Source organism: Aristolochia californica, unplaced genomic scaffold (assembly GCF_029961685.1).
Source record: "Aristolochia californica isolate CCGP_79_NKW_82.1479 unplaced genomic scaffold, dmAriCali1.0.hap1 SCAF_6, whole genome shotgun sequence".
NCBI classification, from domain to species: Eukaryota; Viridiplantae; Streptophyta; class Magnoliopsida; order Piperales; family Aristolochiaceae; genus Aristolochia; species Aristolochia californica.
Genome location: NW_027182257.1, coordinates 146173 through 167272, shown reverse-complemented (window position 1 = coordinate 167272; position 21100 = coordinate 146173). Strand labels below are relative to the sequence as shown.

Genomic DNA, 21100 nt, shown 5'->3' with positions numbered 1-21100 from the left:
GTTCATCCCACGTACGGTGCCAAATTTGAAAAAGAGTTTCAAGTCTCAGGGATCCCACAAGCTTGCCTTTCTTGAATAAAGTCGACAGTACTCTTGCCAGCAAGGATTGAAAGAATACTATACTACATCAACCGACACATCCCTTTCAGAATTGATGATCCAGGGCCCGCTGATCCCTGGAGGCATCCTTTCCGAGCTCTTAAAAGTTTAAAACTATGACATTCTATTTACAATCTGGATAATTTCTAAGAAACTTGTACGGCAGTAGTATCATCCGTGGGCATCTGCTTCGTTTTATGCGGTGCAGAGTTTCAGACAAGCAGTAAACGGTTCTCTTTGGCCCATCTAATCACTCCCTATTTTAGCTCTTCTAAGAGAATCGTTGGACAAGAGAACAGTAAGTCACCTATTTTAGGCCTTCCATGTTCTCCTTATCATCAACAAGACATTCTACAGTTCTGGATAACATCTTCAATGCTCCATGGGAATTGCCATTTCTAACTAATCCATTTATTTGATCGGGCTTGAATCTCCCTTCACTTCCACTGCTCTCCCCGAGACGTCTGCAAAATTTCGGCTAACATAACAGAAAGTAATTTCAGGTTAGAATGCAGAAAGTAATTTGATTAAATTATCTGTGTCATATGATGATCAGTTTCTATCAAAACTTCGGATTGACACGAATCTGAAGAAAGTCACTCGAGAATTTTACCTTAAGACTCGATTGATGTAGAGTGAGCGAAGAGGGTGGCACTTGGCAGCAGTCTCCCGACTCTCTTATCTGTTTTATTGACAACAGAGGCGTCTCGCGTGGAAAATATGTGAATGTTTAATTTGAATGCCGTCTGAAGAGAGAGTACCGACGATTGGGTAGAGAATTTATTTCCTTCATCTATCTGGTCCCATTTCAGTGGATTCAGACTTACTAGTCTAAATGTCATCTGCTCGGGGACTTGGTAATCTCACTCCTGCTAATCACAGTAGACCATTCTCCCTCACCACTCCACTTGAACTCTACTGAGAGCACTCACGTCTGACTCAGTGATTAGCAGGCCCATGTCATTGGGAGGATGACGAGACAAAACTGTGGTTCCGTAAACAACCACTCTGGGCTGCTATAAGGCCTTTCATTGTCCACCTGCAGCAACCTTTTCTTCATTTTAATTCCGAGAGATAACTGTTTGATATGTTGGCCGCAGAGGATTTCAGGCTGTGCTTTAATCTAGGCAACGCGGACGGATTCATCTACTCGAAAACAATGGCATCAATCAACAAGATTGGTCGTCCAGGAGAGGAACAGGGATGGGTCAAGGAGCTAGCTACCTTGGTCAATCACATCACACTAGCAGCATTTTTCCATTACAGAGATGGGGATATACGGTGGAAAATGATGGTTCAATGCTCGAGTTAAAGACCAACCATGCATGCATCATCATCATCCTTGGACGTGGCGTTCTCATGGCTGTATTCACCCTTTTCCTCGTCAAAGTTCAAACTGTCATTGTTCAGGCTGGCATTCCTGGTCTTTGAGTCAATTCAGAGAGAAGAATTTAAGATCAAAATTAGGCTGCAAGTCTCGGAAATGGAGCAGTGGTCAAACTAGATACGCTTCACTTTCTCTTTATGACTAAAACCAGTGGATCTGCTTACTATTAGCTTCCAACGGACTCGGATTTTCTTAGCCGCATTCAGCATCAGTGATCGGATAAAATAGGCTGCATACACAACTGTACCTTTCACGACGGATTATTCTAGAGTTGTCAATTTGCAGAAAAATGATGGGAAGGCGTCTGTGAGATAGAGGAAGGCATGAGTCTAAAGCCACTGAAATGTCAAGTATAAAAACCTGCAAATAATCTATTATTTCTCTTTCAAACGCTAATCGAGGTCAGTGAGTCACTTGTCCCTTGTGTGTGTGTTAAATGGGAGAGGTAAGCCCTCTCCTTACAGATAACTAGGGGGAGGCTAAATTCTATCTTTTTCCTCCTTCATCCATTTCTAATGTAGGAAAGAGAGAGTAGATAGGCGGTCTTTCCCTGTCATAAACCAGAGTAGGTGACGTCCCCTCCTATGGAGAAGGGGAGGTAAGAGACGCGTCCGTCGATCCCGTGAGATCCCTTTCTCTCTTGCTTACCTAATTAATACGAAAATAAAGAGGATTGGAAACTTGTTCTTGACAGACCTAACCCCATTAATGTCAACTGACCGGTTTCACCGGTTGCCTCTTGTCAACTGACCCATCATAATACAGTAGCATACTATGCGGTCCTCCGTCCGCCACGGTTACCATTGCCTTAAGATTTCCTGAAATGTATCTCAGTGTGAGAGGGAATTAGGATTTATCCATTCATTAGATAGAACGACCCTGATTACCTTGTGTTTTTGTTGAGGATATCTCCATCTTAGGCCTCTCGCATGGTGCCTGCTGACATAAGGTTGGCACGATGGACATCGCTGTTCTCCTTTGCAGAAGCTATCACCGAGGAACGCAACCAGGAAAGCTATCTCAGTCTCCATTAGAAGTTTAGAGCAAACTGATGATTGATTTGTAGTTGGTACAGTTTGATTATTGACGGTGAGAATCTTTACCAGTTTTGGGAAACCCAGAAAACGTAGACGTATTGGCGAAGGAGCCTCCTCTCAAAGTGGAGACCGGCTTCCTCCTCCCATTAGTTCTCCGCGTGTCTCGTTGCCTGCAACGTTGCTCGGCTGCAGAAAACGGTTTATGCTTCATTAAAATCTCCCTCTCGTAATTTCCTCCTCCTTCCAAAACTCTGCGTACGTTACACTGCAAAGCCTTTAACATTTTCAGTCACCACCAATTGGCGTACAACCCTTGTCAACCTTCCCACTGATACCTGCCACACTTCTCCATTAACATGTAAAAAGTGTATTCAAGTTCTGTGAATATATGTATGTCAAAGAAGGTTAAAAGATCAGGTTAATTGCTACATGTTCCTCCAGCTGCGTCTTCTCGCTCTTTTAGTTTTTTGCTCTTGGGTGTCTCCTGATGGCCTCTAAAGGCGGTTCTGTCGTTCTCTGCTTGCTCCTCCTCGTCGCCTTGCCTTTGGTGATCGGCGGTGCTTCCATCAATAAAAGAACAGGACCAGACTCCATTCGCAACTTTGAAGCGATTCCTGCTAATCTTCCTCGGCAGCTCTACAGTCTGACGGCATTTGACTTTCTTACCAAAGGCATGCCTATCCCACCTTCCGCCCCTTCAGATCGGAACAACGGCGTCGACGGCACTGTACGTGCTCACTCCACCGCCGCCCCCTGACCCGCCTGCAAACCCTCTCTCTCTCTCTCTCCCTCTCTCACATATGAATATGCCTAAAAGAATAATGAAGTCTATGTAGTGTTTCTTTTGTTTGTACTGAACAGCAAAGATTTCAAAGATGTTAATTGAAGCTATATAGCTATGTTTGATCGCTCTGCTGATTACTCCTCGTTTATGCTGATTTTTCAACATGATAAAAAAATAATTAAAATAAAGAGACAGGTGATTGTAGTTCTCGTTCGAGTTTTAAAACCAAAATGAAAGTGTCGCTACAGGTTTGAGCAGCATGCATGCTTGCTAGCAATGTGGTAAACCAGAAAGCAGTCTCTTCGTTGTTAAGCAGCTACCTGGAGCGACCCAATTCTCAAAAGGTCTACATATTCTTTACCTCGATCCTCAGAAGAAATTGGTTTATGAATTGCGACAGAGTTGACAATAGAAGAGCTATGAAACCAAGCCTGTGGATTGGAAGTCATGGTAAAAATAGAGGGAAGAAGAAGATAGTGCATAAACATGTTCTTTGTTTTAAAAGAAGAAAGAGTAGAAAATAGCTTGGAATTATCATCTGTAATAAATATGCCGTGTGTTTTGAGGAAAAGTTAGATCAGATTCCTTATGCAACAATGTTACAGAACAATAGTATTGTAAAAAGAGGAGTCAAACTGAAAACAAAAACGCCTAGTTTTCTGAATTAAATAGACGAGGCATCCGGTTGTTCTAGCAAAATTTCTAGTTTCGTGTAGAGATGGACAAACTCATTGGCTCTTATAATTTTGGTTGAGGACCAATACCACAGCAATTCATCTTTTCCTTTTCTTGTTTATATCTTCTTTTGATGAAGAAATCCTTTTTCTTATAGACTTCTCTCATCTCTATTTTATATAGAAATCAGAGAACAATCTAATGAGTTACTATAGTCTGGAGCTAGTTAATTACTAGTCTCCAATAATCATCCAAGGGTGAACGTAACCCATTTGTATCAAATATACAAATTACTCCTACTGAGTAATCAAATAGTTCCCATCTATCTAAACAAATCAAGTAAATATACAATGAACTCCTCTCCAAATGGGCAACGACTCCCTCCTCCCATTAATTCTCTTCGTGTCTTGTCGCATGCAACTTTGAACTGTTGTAGAAAGCCGTTTCTACAGCATAATTAATTTAAGTCACATTCTCTTAATCTCTTCCTCTTGAAACACTTTGTGTTTTACACTGAAAATCTTTTTGACATTATCAAGCAACATCCATTAGCATATTAGCCCGGATAAGTTTTCCATTCTTCTCCAATATCATTAAGAAGGGAGTAGGAAGCAACAGTGGAACTTGGATTTGATGCGACCTTCTCTCATGTACCATCAACCACCGAGCGCCAAAATGACACTCAAATTGATACAAAGTGTCTCTTTTACAGACATGAGTTGTGCTTAAGTTGCGCTTTGGGCGCTCTTACTTCCTAGTTGTATTGCTTGAAATCCCAATTAGTAAACTGTGCATACACACGACATATACATAAGGTGATAAAGATAAAGATGATAAGGATAAGAGAGGTTGAGATTGTCTCAACTTGTAACTCTACAGTCATGTAAACTCTCTTAGAGATAATCCTTATCATATAAAATTTTATCATCGTGTATCATTGAATGTAAAGTATTGGGAAATAATACATTCATCTATTACTATATGGTATCAGAGCTTTAAGATCTCTCTGATTTCTCCTCTCTGCCACTGCCACCACCGACGATCCTGTCGTTACCGTCGCCGCACCTGAGCCTCGGTCTCCCGACATCAAGCTCAGCCTCTGCTCCCTCTCTGCAGAGCCCCACAACTCTGTTCTGCAAAGCTCGCAACTCTCTGCTCGTTCAATGGTCCTGCGCCACCGCGCGCCTTCCCGTTGTCACTGTTGTCGCTGGTACCACAAACCTTCCCGTTGTTGCTGCCTTCGCTGTCGCGGCAGTAGGTATTCTTCTTCCTCTTCTTTCTTGCCAAATTGTTTTTTTTCAACCTTCGATTTAATCTGAGGTCTGGATTTTAATTAATTTCGGGAAGAAGAAGAGCGTGCACTTGTGATTTTCACATGTGCAACACTTGCCCGGGCGAAAAAAAAAACTAGTTTTCTACTGATGGCATTTGAAGATTCTCGGATCACTATTCCCAATGTTCATGACCCAAACACACCGCTGACGGTACTCCACATACACAATTCGGTCAAACTCACCTCCACAAATTATTTTAGCTGGAAAGCTCAGATGGAGGCTATTCTTTTTGGTTATGATCTCCTCAAGTTTGTTGATAGTTCTTCTTCTCTACCTTTCGCCACAAAGATGATCAATAATCTTGTCGTTCCAAATCCCGAACACACTATGTGGCTTCATTAGGATAAGTTGATTTTTGGTGTTCTTATCAGTTCTCTTATGTCATCTATTATTCCGCTTATTGCTCACTCAAGAACCTCTTATGAAGCCTAGAATATTTTGTCCAGTACATATGCTTGGCCCTCGCGTGGTCACATCAAACAGATCAAGGAGCAACTCAAAAATACCATTAAGGGTCAATCAATTTTCGAGTATATGCAATATATTCAAATGCGGGTTGATGAACTTGAGGCCCTTGGAAAACCCATGGATCAAGAGAATCTCATTGGGGCAATTCTGGATGGGCTCGACGATGAGTACAAACCACTTATTGATACTATCAATGGTCGTGACGCCAATTTCTTTTAATGAGCTGCATGAAAAACTCATCAACAAAGAAGTCTCACTACGTGTCCAACAAACTCACTCCTCTCTACTTCCGGCCTTTTCAAATACTGTCAATGCTTGCTCCAATTCCGACAAGTCCGGTAACCGTAATCACCAACAGCAAGGGGCGCCCTCATCCTGCCCACAACCAGGTATTACCTCAGGTCTCCACAACATCGTCTCTCCGAATGGTCGATCTCAACCTCAACCCTATCTCGATCGTTGCCAGTTGTGCCAAAAAAAAAAGACGCGGTGTTCCACGGTGTCCTGTCTTTTACCAGATGCAACAGTCTATGCCACCTTCCCAGGCTCCTCGTACCCCCTCTCCTTAGCAACCTGGCCCTTCGACGTCATGGCAATCACACCACCACCACTCCTACTGGTTCTCCTTCGCTTCTGGATAGTGGAGTGATGTATAATTTTAGTTACATCGACTTTTATACCTCGCAAGCGTACGAATCGTTCATGTAATCTAGCAATAAGCGAGGGTCATATCCACAGGGAGGATTGAATTTTGTGTATTCTTCAGTCAACTAGCCTAACCAAATATGATGAATTAATATGAACTAAACACTAATTATATCATAAATTATCAAGCAATAATTTAATTAACTACTTGCACAACAGGAAACGTCAACTCTGGATTTTACCGTGATTCGTGCCTCTCTCGAGCGCCACGTAACCACGAATCCGGATTCTCAATCCTTGCATCTAGCCCCTCTCGGGCGCCTAGAGTTAATAACAAAGATCAGATTTCAATAGAATGCAGAGAATCAATTTCCTATTGTGATGATGTTAAAATTATCAACTCTGGATTTTATCGTGATTCGTGCCTCTCTCGAGCGCCATGTAACCACAAATCCGAATTCTCAATCTTTGCATTTAGCCCCTCTCGGGCGCCTAGAGTTAAAGACAGAAATCAGATTAAAATACCAAAATCCAACCTCAATTATAATCTTACCCTAATTAGCTAATTTAATCAAATATCAAGAAAACAAATGTTAAATAAACCTTAATTATCAAATCAGATTCAATTAACATTCAAAACCTAAGTTCAAACCATATAAAAACTAAATTCAATAATGACGAATTACTCCCCTTCTCCTTCCTCTCGCTCGGGCAGCAACTCCTTCTCACGGGTGCTGCAATTTCCGGAAATTGGTGGCGTCGGGTAACAAGAGTGAGTGGCCGGAAGTGGAGATGACGCCGGCGACGAAGGTTGGAAGCCGACGGACGGAGGGAACGTCTGGCGAAGAGTGAAACAGAGCTGACGTTCTCTAACCGGCTCTCTCGAGTCTCGGTTGGAGTTGGAATAGCTCCGAGAATGGTCGGAAATACGTAACCGACGCCGGAGGATGGTCGAAAAGCGGAAGTTGCACCGGAGAAGCCCTCTTGGATCTCTTCTCGGCCTGGCAAGCGACTACTGTCAAACTCACCTCGACGGAGACTCTCTCGAGCTCTCCTCGGGTTTGTTCTCGGTTGCTGGACGGTGGTGGACGGCGTGGACGACGGTGGCGCGGCGAAAGCTATTGGCCTCGCGAACGGCGGTGGGGAACTCCTCTCGGGTCCTCCCCTGTTTCGGTCGACGGTGCTCCTCTGTTTTTCGATACTCTGTTTCTGTTTTCCTTTCACGCTCCCCTCTCGGGTCCCCCCTCTCGGGTCCCCTTTCGACCTCCTCTTTCGACGCCCCCCTTTTGCTTTAAATACCATCTTGTTTATTTTAAAACGATTTGACCTAAAAATCATCTCCATTTCACTAAGGGCATTTTGGTAAATATCTCCTTCTCCACCATAATTCTCCTGAAATTCCATAATTAAATCTATAAAAAGTATTTCAGGAAGAAATAAACCTTAAAAACAATGAAATATAATTCAGGAGAGAAAAATATGCAATATCGACAGTGATTAATGCCAAATTCAATAAATGCTCATTTCATTTGAAAACCGATAAATAACCACCTATAACACAATTATAAAGGTTATTCTATTATAATTAACTTAGTTCTCATGTCAGAATATAGCATCTATCATGGAGCATCACACCATGTCACCACCGACTTGAGTAATCTCTCTCTTCATAGTCCTTATGACAGTACTAACGACATTATGATTGGTGATGGCACGGTCTTCCTATTACTCACATTGGTTACAAATCTCTCTCTACACCCTCTTGCACATTTTTATTAATTAATGTTCTTTATTTTCCCACCATGTAAAAGAATCTTATTTTTATTTCTAAACTTTATCAAACTAATCATACTTCCATTGAATTTTTACCCACTTCTTTTCGTGTGAAGGATCTTCGTACAAGGGCAACACTTTTGTAGGGTGAAACTAAGGATAGTGTGTATGAATAGCCATCGCCCCAAGTCAAGTCTCCATGAATAATTGTTTTATCTAGTGTCAAGACCACTTCGTTTACATGACATTATTGTCTAGGTCATCCATCGTCTCCAATTCTTGTTCGCACCATGTCCACTTTTTAGTTAGACTTATCGCACCCTCTAAATTTTAATTTTATTTACAATTCTTATCAATACAATAAAAGTCACAAATTACCATTTTCCCACTCCACTCTTGTCTCTTCTTCCCCTCTTGATATTATATTCTCAAATGTCTGGACCTCTCCAATTTATTTTATCAATAATTTCAAGTATTATGTTATTTTTGTTGATCATTTTACAAAATATATATGGTTTTACCCTCTCAAACAAAAATCACACGTACTTGATACCTTTATCACATTTAAATCTATAGTTGAAATTTTCTTTGGTAAACGGATTACGACACTCTATTCTGATAATGGGGGGGAATACAAAGCAATTTTCTCTTTTTTGGAGACCAATGGTATCTCTCATCTTACGTCTCTTCCTCATACACCTGAACACAATGAGTATTCTGAACAACAACATTGTCATATTGTCGAAATAGGTTTGTCTCTTCTTTCTCATGCGTCTATACCTCTCTCTTACTGGTCATATGCCTTCTCCACTGTTGTCTATCTCATCAACCGGCTTCCAACACCCACGCTTAGTCTTCTTTCACAATATGCCAAACTTTTTGGCAACCCTCCTAATTATTCTAAACTATGTAGTTTTGGTTGTCTTTATTATCTGTGGCTCCGACCATGCTCCTCTCACAAACTCACTTCATGTTCCTCTCCGTGTATTTTTCTAGGGTATTCTACTACTCAAAGTGCATATCTATGTCTTAACCCTCATGCCTCTCGTCTTTATATGTCGCGTCATGTTCAATTCATTGAGTCTATCTTCCCCTTCACTTCACTTCAGTCTCATCTTGACCACCCCTCATCTGACACTCTCTCCCACTGGTGTTCCTTTGTGTCCTTCCTCCCTGATACTGGCACATCATTTGCAGCTTCGATCCCTGCGCCCTCTGCCAGCCCTGTTCACGATCCCACACCTCTCCCCTCTCCATCACCCCACCCCACTCCAAACCATATTCCCTCATCGGCCAATCTACACCCATCATCCCTACTTGCTTGCTCACCTCCTCGTGTTATTGTCACCAAATCCAAGAACAACATTTACAAACCCATCCAAAAACTAAACCTCACAGTCCAAGTTCCTACATCTATCAACCACGAACTCACAATTGTAACTCAAACTCTCACAAATCCCAAATGGTGTCAGGCTATGTCTGATGAGTATGATGCTCTTGTTTGAAATGGTACATGGGAACTTGTTCCCTCGGATCTTGCACAGAATTTGGTTGGTTGCAAATGAATTTTTCGTACAAAATATCTTTCTGATGGCTCCATTGATAGGTACAAGGCTCGTTTAGTTGCCAAAGGGTTTCACCAGTGCCTTGGAGTTTATTATCATGAAACATTTAGTCCTGTTGTCAAGCCTACCACTATTCGCATTGTTCTTAACCTTGTATTAAGTTGTGGTTAATCGCTTCGACAACTTGATGTTAATAACGTTTTTCTCCAAGGTATTCTATCTGAGGTTGTCTTTATGACACAACCACCGGGTTTCATTGATCATGATAATCTGAATTATGTTTACAAACTTTGCAAGGCCCTCTATGATCTCAAAAAAATACCTCGTGCTTGGTATCATGAGTTGTACCAATTTTTCATCACCTCGGGTTTCACCAACTCTCATGTAGACTCATCTCTATTTATCTCTCACACAGGTTCAATTGTGTTGTATATTCTAGTCTATGTTAATGACATCATTATTACAAAAAACAATGATCAAGTTATGGCGACATTCGTTCACCTACTTGCTCAGAGATTCTCACTCAAGGATTTTGGCCCCTTGGCTTATTTTCTCGGTATTGAAGTTGTTCCTCACTCTCAAGGCTTACTTATGTCTCAACACCGATATATCTCTGATCTCCTTGCTCGCACACACATGACTAATGTGAAGCCTGTCGCTACACCGTTTGCCACATCATTTACACTCACACTTCAATCAGGCATGACACTCTCCGATGCATTTGAATATCGAACTGTTGTTGGGAGTCTGCAATATTTGTCTCTTACTCACTCTGACATTGCTTATGTGGTAAATAAGTTATTTCAGTTTATGCGTTGCCCCACTACTGATCACTGGGATGCTGTCAAGCGTTTGTTATGATATCTCTGTGGGACTTTGGATCATGGTATCGTCTTACATCGATAATCTTCTTTGTCCCTTTATGCGTTCTCTAATGCTGATTGGGCAAGTAACAAGATGATTTCACTTCAACTGATGCCTATATTGTTTACCTAGGTTGCAATCCTATCTCTTGGAGTTATAAGAAGCAATGGATTGCGGCTCGATCTTCTACTGAGGAGGAATATAGATCTGTTGCAACCACTGCATCTGAGATCCGTTGGATTTGCTCTCTTCTCACTAACCTTGTCATTTTTTTTCCGCGACAACCAGTCCTTTATTGTGACAATATCAGTGCTATAAATCTATGATCTAATCTAGTCTTTCACTCGTGCATGAAATATGTAGCTTTGTATTACTACTTCATTTGAGAATATGTTCAAAGTGGTTCTCTTCGGGTGACTCGCGTCTACTCTGCTGATCAATTAGCAGATGCTTTCACCAAACTACTTCCCCGAACACACTTCCTCTTCTTGAAGACCAAGATTGGAATCTCCTCTCGGAGCTTCATCTTATGGAGACATGATAGAGATAAAGTGAGATTGTCTCAACTTGTAACTCTACAATCATGTAAACTCTCTTAGAGATAATCCTTATCATATAAAATTTTATCATTTTGTAACCTATAAATACCTGTATCAATGAATATAAAATATCGGGACATAATGCATTCATCTATTACTATATAAGGAAGCTAAAACCAGTTCTCATAATTAAGTTTCTGTCTGGGTCTTCCAGCTCTCGTTCTCTGGGTGTTTTCTCAAGGCTGCTGGAGGCATTTCCTTTTTCTTCCTTCTCCTCGTCTTCACCCTTCCTTTGGGAAGTCGTTGCGAGGACCGGGCTTCACTCCTGCCAGTTTTCATGACGATCCTGTGAGTTTTCCTCGGGAGGCCCAAGGTGTGATGGCATTCAAGTATCTCCCAAAAGGCATCCTATCCCACCTTCGGCCGCTTCGAAGCGGCACAACGGCGTCGTTGGCACTGCAAGCACTACCTTCTCCGCTCCGTGATTAATCTCTCACTCTGAATCAGCCACATGTTTTATCTCTCCGAATCAACTATACGCTACTCATACACTAGCTTGGCTCTCGTGTTAGTATGAATCCGTCGTTCATCGTCCATTTCCATGATTGAGATTAATAAATTTGATCTAGCAGTTTTGTTCAAATTAAATGAGGTCTAAACCTGTACATGTCTGCTTGTATACCATCCACAGACCTATAAAATTGTACAAGTAATTCACTGTGTAGACTAGGATGTGTAGTTTTTTATGCCTAAGGTTCGAAAGGGGATATAACATTGCACCCTAAACACACAATGATTAATAGTTTCTTTATAAGGTTAGCTCGCTGTTGGAGCCACCACATTTGCCTTGTCGCTGCCCAATAATTAGACAATGTCATAGCCCCAAGTTCAAACTCGTCCTGCCGCAATCACAAGGAAAGCCACTGAAAGACTAAGAGACATTTGGCAAAGAAAACAATGGCATCAGCAAACATTCAATTGCACGGATAGATGACGACAGGAGAACTATGAATTGGTACCATAAATGACATTGATAATTAAACGATGAGTGTGCTGTTTGAGTGGTTCAAACATGCATTCTCACAATGAGGGAGATCAAATGACTGTGCCAATCAGATGCTAATTTTATTGGTTCTCAGCCGCTGCAGCTTCAGTAGGTGTTCTTGTAATCATCTGGTCAACCGCATGCACCGTGCTCTGTAGTTCCTCCCAAATGGCTTTGTAAACCATCCTCTGACGATTCACCGCACTTTGCCCCTCGAATGCTGTGGAGACAACATCGATGCTGCAAGGAATCAAATAATAGCAGCCAAAATGTTAGGTGAGCATATAAGCAGCAATGGTAACCAAATATTTGTTATGACAGCATATAAATTTTATAGGTAAACGACAACCTAAACTTCATCTTCTGAAAACCCTACAGGTACACTTAGATTATTAGAGATCACTTCTCCACTAGAACTTATCATTCTATAATTCAATTACCAAGTCCTCCATCGCTTATTGGAAGCAAAAATGCACAGAAAGTGACAGAAAAGAGTTCCAGCACAGGCATCCACCCAACCCTTCCTCCCCCATGTGACAGTTGAGTCAACGGCCACTAGTGAAACTTGCTTTGCATACTGAAATAGTTACCTATCCCAACCTTCCAGTTTTATAGAGTTTAAAGCACTCTGGCCATGGAACACAACGGACAACGGACACAAGCAAGCATCTGACAATACCAATCATTAGACAGCGGAACAAAAGAAGATGCAATAACTCGAACAAAGCCACCCACAAACTGAAGTTGTTTGTAGAGCAGAATAAGTTAGCACAATGACCAAATACTTTCTTTTTCTTGTTCTGTTTATTTTCAATGTAAATTAATTGACAAAATTTATTTATTTTTTTATTTTTTTATTTTTTCTGAGCTTTCCCTTTACGGCTATAAGCAGAAACGAACTCAGTAATCTGTTACCAGTCTATGGGTATTGCTGGTTCCAGAAATAAACCAAATGCCAGAAATCAGAGCATATCTTCGTCTTCCTCCCCTCGCCGAAAGTTATTTGTAGAAGGAGATTCTGGAAAAGAAGATGGGCTCAAGCCCACACGACCAAGGAAGGCCCACATATCCAAGTGTGTAAGAAGATGAGCCCACGCCCATAAGACCAATGAAAGCCCACACATCCAAAAGATGTGGAAGATGGGCTCCAAACCCATATATCAAGGAAAAGGCAGGATGGTAAATAAAAAGTCATCTCATAGAGATGGGATTGATGTAATTAGGTTAAAATTCTAGGGTTATAATTGTAATATTGTAAGTTGATTAATCTATAAATTGAGCTTAAGGGAAGGGTTTGGATATCAAGTCCATAACGTCTTCTTTCTCCTGTTTTCTCCCAATGGGTGTCTTTCTCCTTTTCTCCATGAGTTAAATCCATGGAGTCCTGAAAATCAACATGGTATCAGAGCATTGATTTTCGGGACTCGTAGTTATAGTATTTTAAAATTCCAAACCCTTTTTATTTTTTTCTATTTACCATGCCCCTGCTTTTTTCTACTAGTAATTGCCACCAAGCCGATATGCCAGAGGCAATCACAAGAGAGCCCATCTTCTGTCGTTTTATTTTTTTTCGTCGGCCGACCCGTCTAGCTTACCATCCTCAGTCGAAGCCTCCCCATCATCGCCGCAGCTGCTGTTGCCGTTTCTGGAACCAGCACTGATGGGGGCCATCCTCTGGTGACAGTATTAATCTTGGGGAGCATAATTCATTTTTCAAAAATCTTTTTGACTGTCCAGTATCATCGTCGTCATTCCTTGCTACTGCAAACTCGGATTTGGAAGCTCTCGGATTCATTCTAAATCCGGATCAAATTTACTACTGCCTTATTTGTTGTTTCTGGCCATTCCAGTATTTTTCGCTGATTGAAAGTAGAACCAATCTCATTGGCACCCACCATGGAAGATTATTGAAAGATTTATCCCACGTAACTTCTCTATCTGGTGGATGTAACTTTCTCTGTTCGCTGACATATCTTCAGCTCAAATCTTCGGAAGTTTATTTACACCGCTTGATCAACTATCCATTCTAGTTCACGTTGTTTCCGGAGAAGACCACACCGAAAAATCTACTTCACCATTAGATTTTACCAGCTCTCTCATTATATGATGCCGAAAATCTCGTTTGGAGAATAATTCGAGATTGCGTTGCTGTCTTCACGCTGTTGATTTATCGTCTTATCTGTTGCTGAGTTGCCGTTTCTAGACGACGAGTCAACTTGGCTGATTTTTCGTAATTCTCGCTGGTTCCCGGTGCTGCCTTGCCGTTATGCCGAGGTTGTGTTTCTGCCAAGGTTCTGTTTTGCCGAAGATGACATTGTTGTTTCTAAGGGAAGCGAGAGGTGATTGATTGTTTTAATCTGCTGCTATAGTTTATGTTTCATTTCTTTTCGCTGGTTCATTGCTGGCTATTCGGGAGCCAGCACTGCGGGACAACTCTGCTGCCCCGCGCTGTTCAGGGAAGATGATACTATTGCCATTGATATTGGGAAGTTCTGATATCATTCAGGAACTTATTGATGATTGCAGCACCTGCATACTTATCTTCATTGTTGGATCACTGCTTTCCGTTTTTCATTTCCTTTCAGAGAATCCAGAACCGGAAAAAAATTTTGCACAGCCGCTCTGTTCGACACCAAGAGGAGGACGAAGGCACAGTTGAAGAATTATATGTTTCCTAAGTTAGGAAACTTATTAAATCCGGGTTGAGTGTCTGCAGAGCAACCCGGACCGGCTGAGTGCCCAGCAAACCAGCGACCCGCTAGACTCATTCTGTAACCAGCGGGTCGGAACAACTTGGACCGAGTCAAGCCGGTCCGGATCAACTCAGTGAGTCAACCCAGACACGACCCACTTATTTTATGCCTCGGTATACGTGTCCAAGTGTTATACATATTTCTGCCATGACTCAGCTATGTTGGTCTACTATTTGACTTGGTGCGACTCGGTACTTTTTCTCTGGCTGGAGTATTATTTTAAAGTATTGACAGTTTATTCCTTGGTCAGCATATTATTTGGTACATATACTTGCATTGAATTATTTTGTAGGACATTTTACAAAGATTTTATTATTTTGGCTATTCTGATGGATGACGAAAGTCAATGTGGCCCTAGAATATTATCTTCCGGGCAATTACCCGTTACCCCCCTTAATTGGCATTTATTACTCCTACCACTTGAGAGTCGGTGTCCCGGGTTGGACCACGGTGATAGAGGAGTTTTATTACACTTCTGAGCACTGTGTATAGACCCACTACCTACAGAAGATAGGAGTGTGCCCTACATCCAGCATGGGTTATGACTGGAGTATGGAGCGATGTCATACAGCTTAGGCCTATTGGACCTCATGGAAGAAACCACCAACGTGAGGGGGAGTATTGGAAGATATGGAGGACTGCCATTTTACACGAGAAGATCTTATACACCATTTGCAGCAAACTGGGAGTTCATGATATTCTCTCACCCCCAGCTTGAGGGGAAGTGTTGGAAGATGGGCCCAAGCCCATAAGACCAATGAAGGCCCACACATCCAAGAGATGTGAAAGATGGGTTCAAGGCCCACAGATCAAGGAGAAGGCCCATAGGCCCATACAATTATGGCAGGATGATAAATAAAGAGTCATCTCATAGAGATGGGATCGATGTAATTAGATTAAAGTTCTAGGGTTATAATTGTAATATTGTAGGTTAATTAATCTATAAATTGAGCTTAGGAGAAGGGTTTGGATATCAAGTCTATAACCTATTCGTCCTCCTATTTTCTCCCAATGGGTGTCTTTCTTTTTTTCTTCATGAGCTAAATCCATGGAGTCCTGAAAATCAACATATTGCAAATGGAGCTGCCTTTTGTCGCATTAAGTATCACACCGATTTAGCATAGCAGGTTTATCAGTTGAAGCAGTTATCGCATGCCCACTTGATAAATTACGGTTAACAACCCCTGGATTCACCAACATCAATAATACTCAGGAATGAAGACCATGCAATAGGTCCAGCCACCTACATTTCTCAGTTCATTGTATTTCCATAGTTTCATAGAAAGAAACACCAAAGTCAATTACTTTCATATGAAAATATCAATAGCGTCTATGACATTATAAAGAAAGTAGACTCACCTGACATGTCGACCATCTCCATAAGCATCCTTCACAATGACTTTATCTGCATTCAACTGCTCCTTTATCTGTTGACACATAAAGAAAGTAAGATATACAAAAAAGAGACAAGGTTTTTGCATAAACAAGCTACTTGAGGGCTTTTTTGGTAGGCTAGCTACCTTTTTTTTGGGCAGGCAAGCTACTAGATATTAAATATGAAAGGCAACAAAGAATGATTTTTTTATTTTTTTTTGGAGCAACGAGAAAGGGATATTCATTAAGAAACCCAACAAAAATACAGAAGGAAAAGCCAAAAAAGTAACAACACGAGAAGAAAAAGAGCAAAAGCCAAAATCAAATGTTTAGTACACAAGATACATCAATTGAGATGTTCTACAAACTTATTCTTGGAAGGGCCCAATTTCCGTTAAAGAAAATACCTAATTAGCAGCTACTATTTACAAGTATGACGAATGCAAGGTCACACTCCAGAGGTTATTCCTTTTGCTTGAATGCAAAGATGAAGAACTTGTACAGAAAAAGATAAAGTAGGATTTGTTTTTTACCTACACCATGCTTACAAAGGGTCAAAACCACATTGCGGCACACAAAAAATAATATAATGTGCAGATTGAGAAACTAGAAGAGAAAGAGGTGAAAGAGAATGAAATAGGCGAAATTAGATAAAAGATTGAGAGAGAAATTAACTTGTTGATCAGGTATTTCAGTAATCATCGGACCTCTTCCTATATCCACTCCATTAATAAACTTTGAGTTCAAGAAGTGCACAAACCACAGTTAAGAAACAGACCAGGCAAGCTGGTCGAATCAGAAAAAAGTCTTGTCTCGTCTTAGATAGACATTCCTATTTTCCTCTAAGAAAGCTGCTGCCAGACAGATTCACCCAGAAAACTTACCTAGTTGAACCGGTCAAATTTAGTGAGCCAAAGGCTTCACGTGTATCATTTGAATTTCGAATTTATAACTTGAGATGTAATGTAGAAGAGATGGAAGCGAGACTCTTAAACCTTTTAAAGGAAAGGAAGGTCTTTCTCCATCCCACCACTAAAACCATATAATATTATCACTGTGATAGTGTCATACCAGCTCAACCATTAGTTGAATTCGGTTGAACCTGGATGCACTGTAACTGGTAATGGCTCCACATAAATAGCCAGCCTGGATTCTTTTAGCATTAACTAAAGCACTAAGAGACTAATTAAGATTCCTAAATCTGACTGACTTTGACTATTCAGAGATAAGAATCTAATGTAGGTACTAGCTTGAATAGGAAATATAACTAACACAGATACCTAAATGCTAAATCCTAAGCCCTAAACTAGAGTACAATACCACTTCCCAAATATAAGATAAAGAGTAAATGGTTGACTTCCACCATGAGTGTTCTACTATCTTGTCAACATAACACAAACAATACAAAGCTGAATACTGGACTGATGACTACAGGATCTCACACATAGATAATGTTGATAAAAAGCACTCTCACTGGCGAACAGATCCACGACATGGGGAACAAGCTCCAATGATGGCTAGAGAGATGAAATTGTCTTGAAACTCATCAGAGGAGCTACAAGGGGGGTCAAAAGGCAATTCAGGAATAGCTTGCAATCACTTAGACAACACAAAATCTTCCTAAGAATAGTGACTTGGATGAATTCTATCTTATCTTGGTAGAATAAATGAACTGTTACTGAAGGACAATACAAAACAGTGCAATTAATTAAACTGCCAGCTCCAATCCCTCAATATTGTTAGTGGATTGGAAGGTAATACCATGTTAAGTGGCACATTGTAGAGACAGCCAAATGATCTCATGTAAGTGGCTATTCCCTCGCTCTCTGGTCAATTGTCCAAGCAATCACTCTCTCATTTTCTATAGTTAATTTGTAGTTTTCCATCCTCCTGATGTTTTTCATTTTCTCTCGAGGTTTTTTAAGGGATATGATAACACAATAAGAACACCACTAGCCCATGTTAGCAAATACCTTTCATCCATTCAGCGATTTAAAGTTTTGACCAGTTTTATAAATACCACCAGTAAGTCTTTTTTCAATTTTGTTCAGTCAATGTTTAGCAAACTATTGAAAGGAAAATAACTTAAAAATCTGGAAAGGAGCCCAAAGAGAGAAAAGGTGGCACATAAAAACAAGTCTTCAGGCATTTTTTTTGAGGTATGTTTTATTGGTCTGCATCAGGGCGTGAAGCCATATTGCAACTTAGGCCTTCCTCTTATTTGATAGAGAGAAGACAAACAGAAAAAAAGGTGAAGCTTGAATTCAAAAACCCCTCTGAAGACATCAATAGCAAAGTGAAATTCACTTACTGACTGTGCTTTACACATTCAATGATGCATGAACACGTATTCACGATGAAGTAAGTCTTAAGAAAGAAAAAAAAAATGCAACAGCTACTGTTCTGACCCGTTAAACTTAGGCGCCAGAAAACTTAGACCTAGACACCCTTGAAGTTCGTCAAAGTTTATGAGTATATGAGGACACCATCCATTGGCATTGAGGAATGAGGAATCGGAATCACCAAAACACACTTATCAGTTTGGTGCTTTCGGTTTTTGCCCTGAATGCAACTAGATGACACAATCATCATCACGATCACGTAAGGTGGTATCACTCCAACAAAAACAGTCCCTCAAATGTTCTCTCTTTTACCCACAAAAATTTAAAAAAAAAAATCTTTGTTCTCTTTTTTGTTTCCTGTCGATTTTATCTGTACTCGGATGCTTATAAAATGAAGGTGATATTAAGTTAATTGAAAATAGACACGTAATCAAGTAGGATAAAACAGAACAACTGTAAGCATCTGCTATTGTTTGGTTATATAGGTGATCCAGAGGATTTGTCAAAGGAGACCAAGAGAGTTGATACTACTTTAATGAAGAAATGAAAGCAAACAAAATGATCAAATAGTAACTGACGTCATAGCCAAAAAAAAGGAGGAAATATCGAGTTGTTTCAATAAAACCGACACATTACCCAGAAGCAAAATGTACTAGGAAAAATAACAAGCGCGTATGACCTTTTGCTCCATGGATTGCATCATGGGGGAATCGATGGAACCGGAATCTGAGAGGTGTGTTGCCCGGGTGCTGAATTTCCGTCCCGAGAGTCCGAGCAACTTGGACGCAGGATAGAGAAACCCATGATTTTGAAGCTTCTGACTGGTGCTAATTGAGATGTTCTCGAAAATTCTCGGAGAGGTTACTGAGGTACTAAAAAGACGAGATGAATTGAAAACTCCGCCAATGAATGATGCAGAAGTGAAGACGTACGGACGAATCAGCAGAAAAGTCGTCTTTGCCATGGCCGTCTTCCTGGATTCAGTAATTGGTCCTACAATCACTGACCACTCGTCAGCTGGAGCCGCCTTTGAGCCCCCTCCGCCTTCCAGTTAATCCCTACTGACGAAGCCGCACAGAGCGCTTACTGATACCGAGAGCCTGACCTGAGAAGTCGACGCACCGAGCGAACTGAAATGTTAAAACTTTAAGCTAACACCGAAATATCAGATTAAAAAGAAAAGAAAAAAGAAAAAGAAAAGGAGACACAGGGAGAGAGGCTGGTGTGTCTAACAGAACCGGATCGTTCGTCTGGGCATGAATTGGTCCTCTGGGTCGAACCCAGGGTTTCGCGTCTTTGTCTTAGCCCTCGGCCAGCGTGAGGACTCAAGGGGGGTTAGTCAATTTGACACAACCCTATTACTTAGCTCATCTCTTGATGTTGTTGAAGCACCCACATCTATGAATCCAAAAATTATCTCCACAGTTTAATTTCGGGAATCCGGATTCCGCAGTATATTATGAGTTATCAAAAATTTAATTTCAAAGGTTTTTTGTGTTTAAAGTTATTTTTAATACACAACCCTAGTAATTAAATGTTTATTATAACAAAAATTATCACAATGGATATCTAGAGACCAATAAATTATCTATAAATCAAAATCTAAGATTGTTTTCCACCTACTTCTCATAATATTTTGGAACTGTTTGTGCAACTCTAGAAAAATAAAGTAAAAAAATTATTTTCTTTTGACTAATTTTTTAATATATTTTTTGTTAAAAAACTCATTTGAGTATTTCTTGTGTTTGTGATGCTATAGGAAATGGTGGAAAAACAAATGATACTGTTTGTATTTATACCCTAAAAACAAAAGAAAAAGTCTTATAAAAAACAAAAGATGACGTGGAGATGAAATAGTTGAGCAGTAATTTTTTTATTTTTTTTATAAAAATATATTGCATTAAAAGGCGAAAACTTACAAAGAAAGAGGGAGCATATCCCTAACAACAAGATGTTGGAGGGATGCTTCGTGGTTGGCAAGCATATTTGTTGGCAAATTTATAGATTTCAGAATGTGAGACCAAATACAAAAAAATAATGAAGTAATCTCTAAAATCTCTTGAAAGATTTCCCAACGCCTCCATGGCGGAAAGGAGGTGCCTCGCCCCCAACCAATGACTACCTTAGAGTCTCTTTCAATGTGAATTAGGCCACTACATTTATCTTTGAACACTCGGAGCCCATTGAGAAGACTATGTAGCTCTTGCAGACGTTGAATCAGAGATACCTTATGTACCCGCATAAGAAATACACTAATTGCCAGATGAGTTCAAAATCACACCACTGAAACCTGTGATCCCCATATTGCCTAAAAAGAATCAATTGGAAACTTACTTTCCTTTTAGTGGGACAAGATAAATTAGGGTGGAATTTCTCCTATCACCCTAAAACTTGTATGCCATAAAATTTTGGCGTT

The 21100-nt window shown here is 40.5% G+C and overlaps 1 protein-coding gene across 1 annotated transcript; it reads right to left on the bottom strand.

Annotated features, from left to right (window-relative positions):
* Positions 1–12026: 12026 nt before the first annotated feature.
* Positions 12027–19941, bottom strand: LOC137934983 (protein BOLA4, chloroplastic/mitochondrial-like). The gene is made up of 4 exons (XM_068779589.1): positions 19923–19941; positions 19364–19789; positions 16328–16395; positions 12027–12455 (listed from the first exon to the last, which is right to left on the bottom strand). Exons 2-4 carry the CDS (start codon positions 19646–19648, stop codon positions 12296–12298), a joined length of 513 nt encoding a protein of 170 aa, XP_068635690.1. The 5' UTR covers positions 19649–19789; positions 19923–19941; the 3' UTR covers positions 12027–12295.
* Between the last annotated feature and the right edge of the window lie 1159 nt (positions 19942–21100).

Excerpts from the sequence above, each read along its gene's own strand:
- LOC137934983 (XM_068779589.1), bottom strand. The coding sequence starts at position 19,648 with ATGGCAAAGACGACTTTTCTGCTGATTCGTCCGTACGTCTTCACTTCT. Across the intron at positions 16,396-19,363 it reads TGCAATCCATGGAGCAAAAG|ATAAAGGAGCAGTTGAATGC; the intron begins GTCATACGCGCT and ends ATGTGTCAACAG. Across the intron at positions 12,456-16,327 it reads GGAGATGGTCGACATGTCAG|CATCGATGTTGTCTCCACAG; the intron begins GTGAGTCTACTT and ends GATTCCTTGCAG.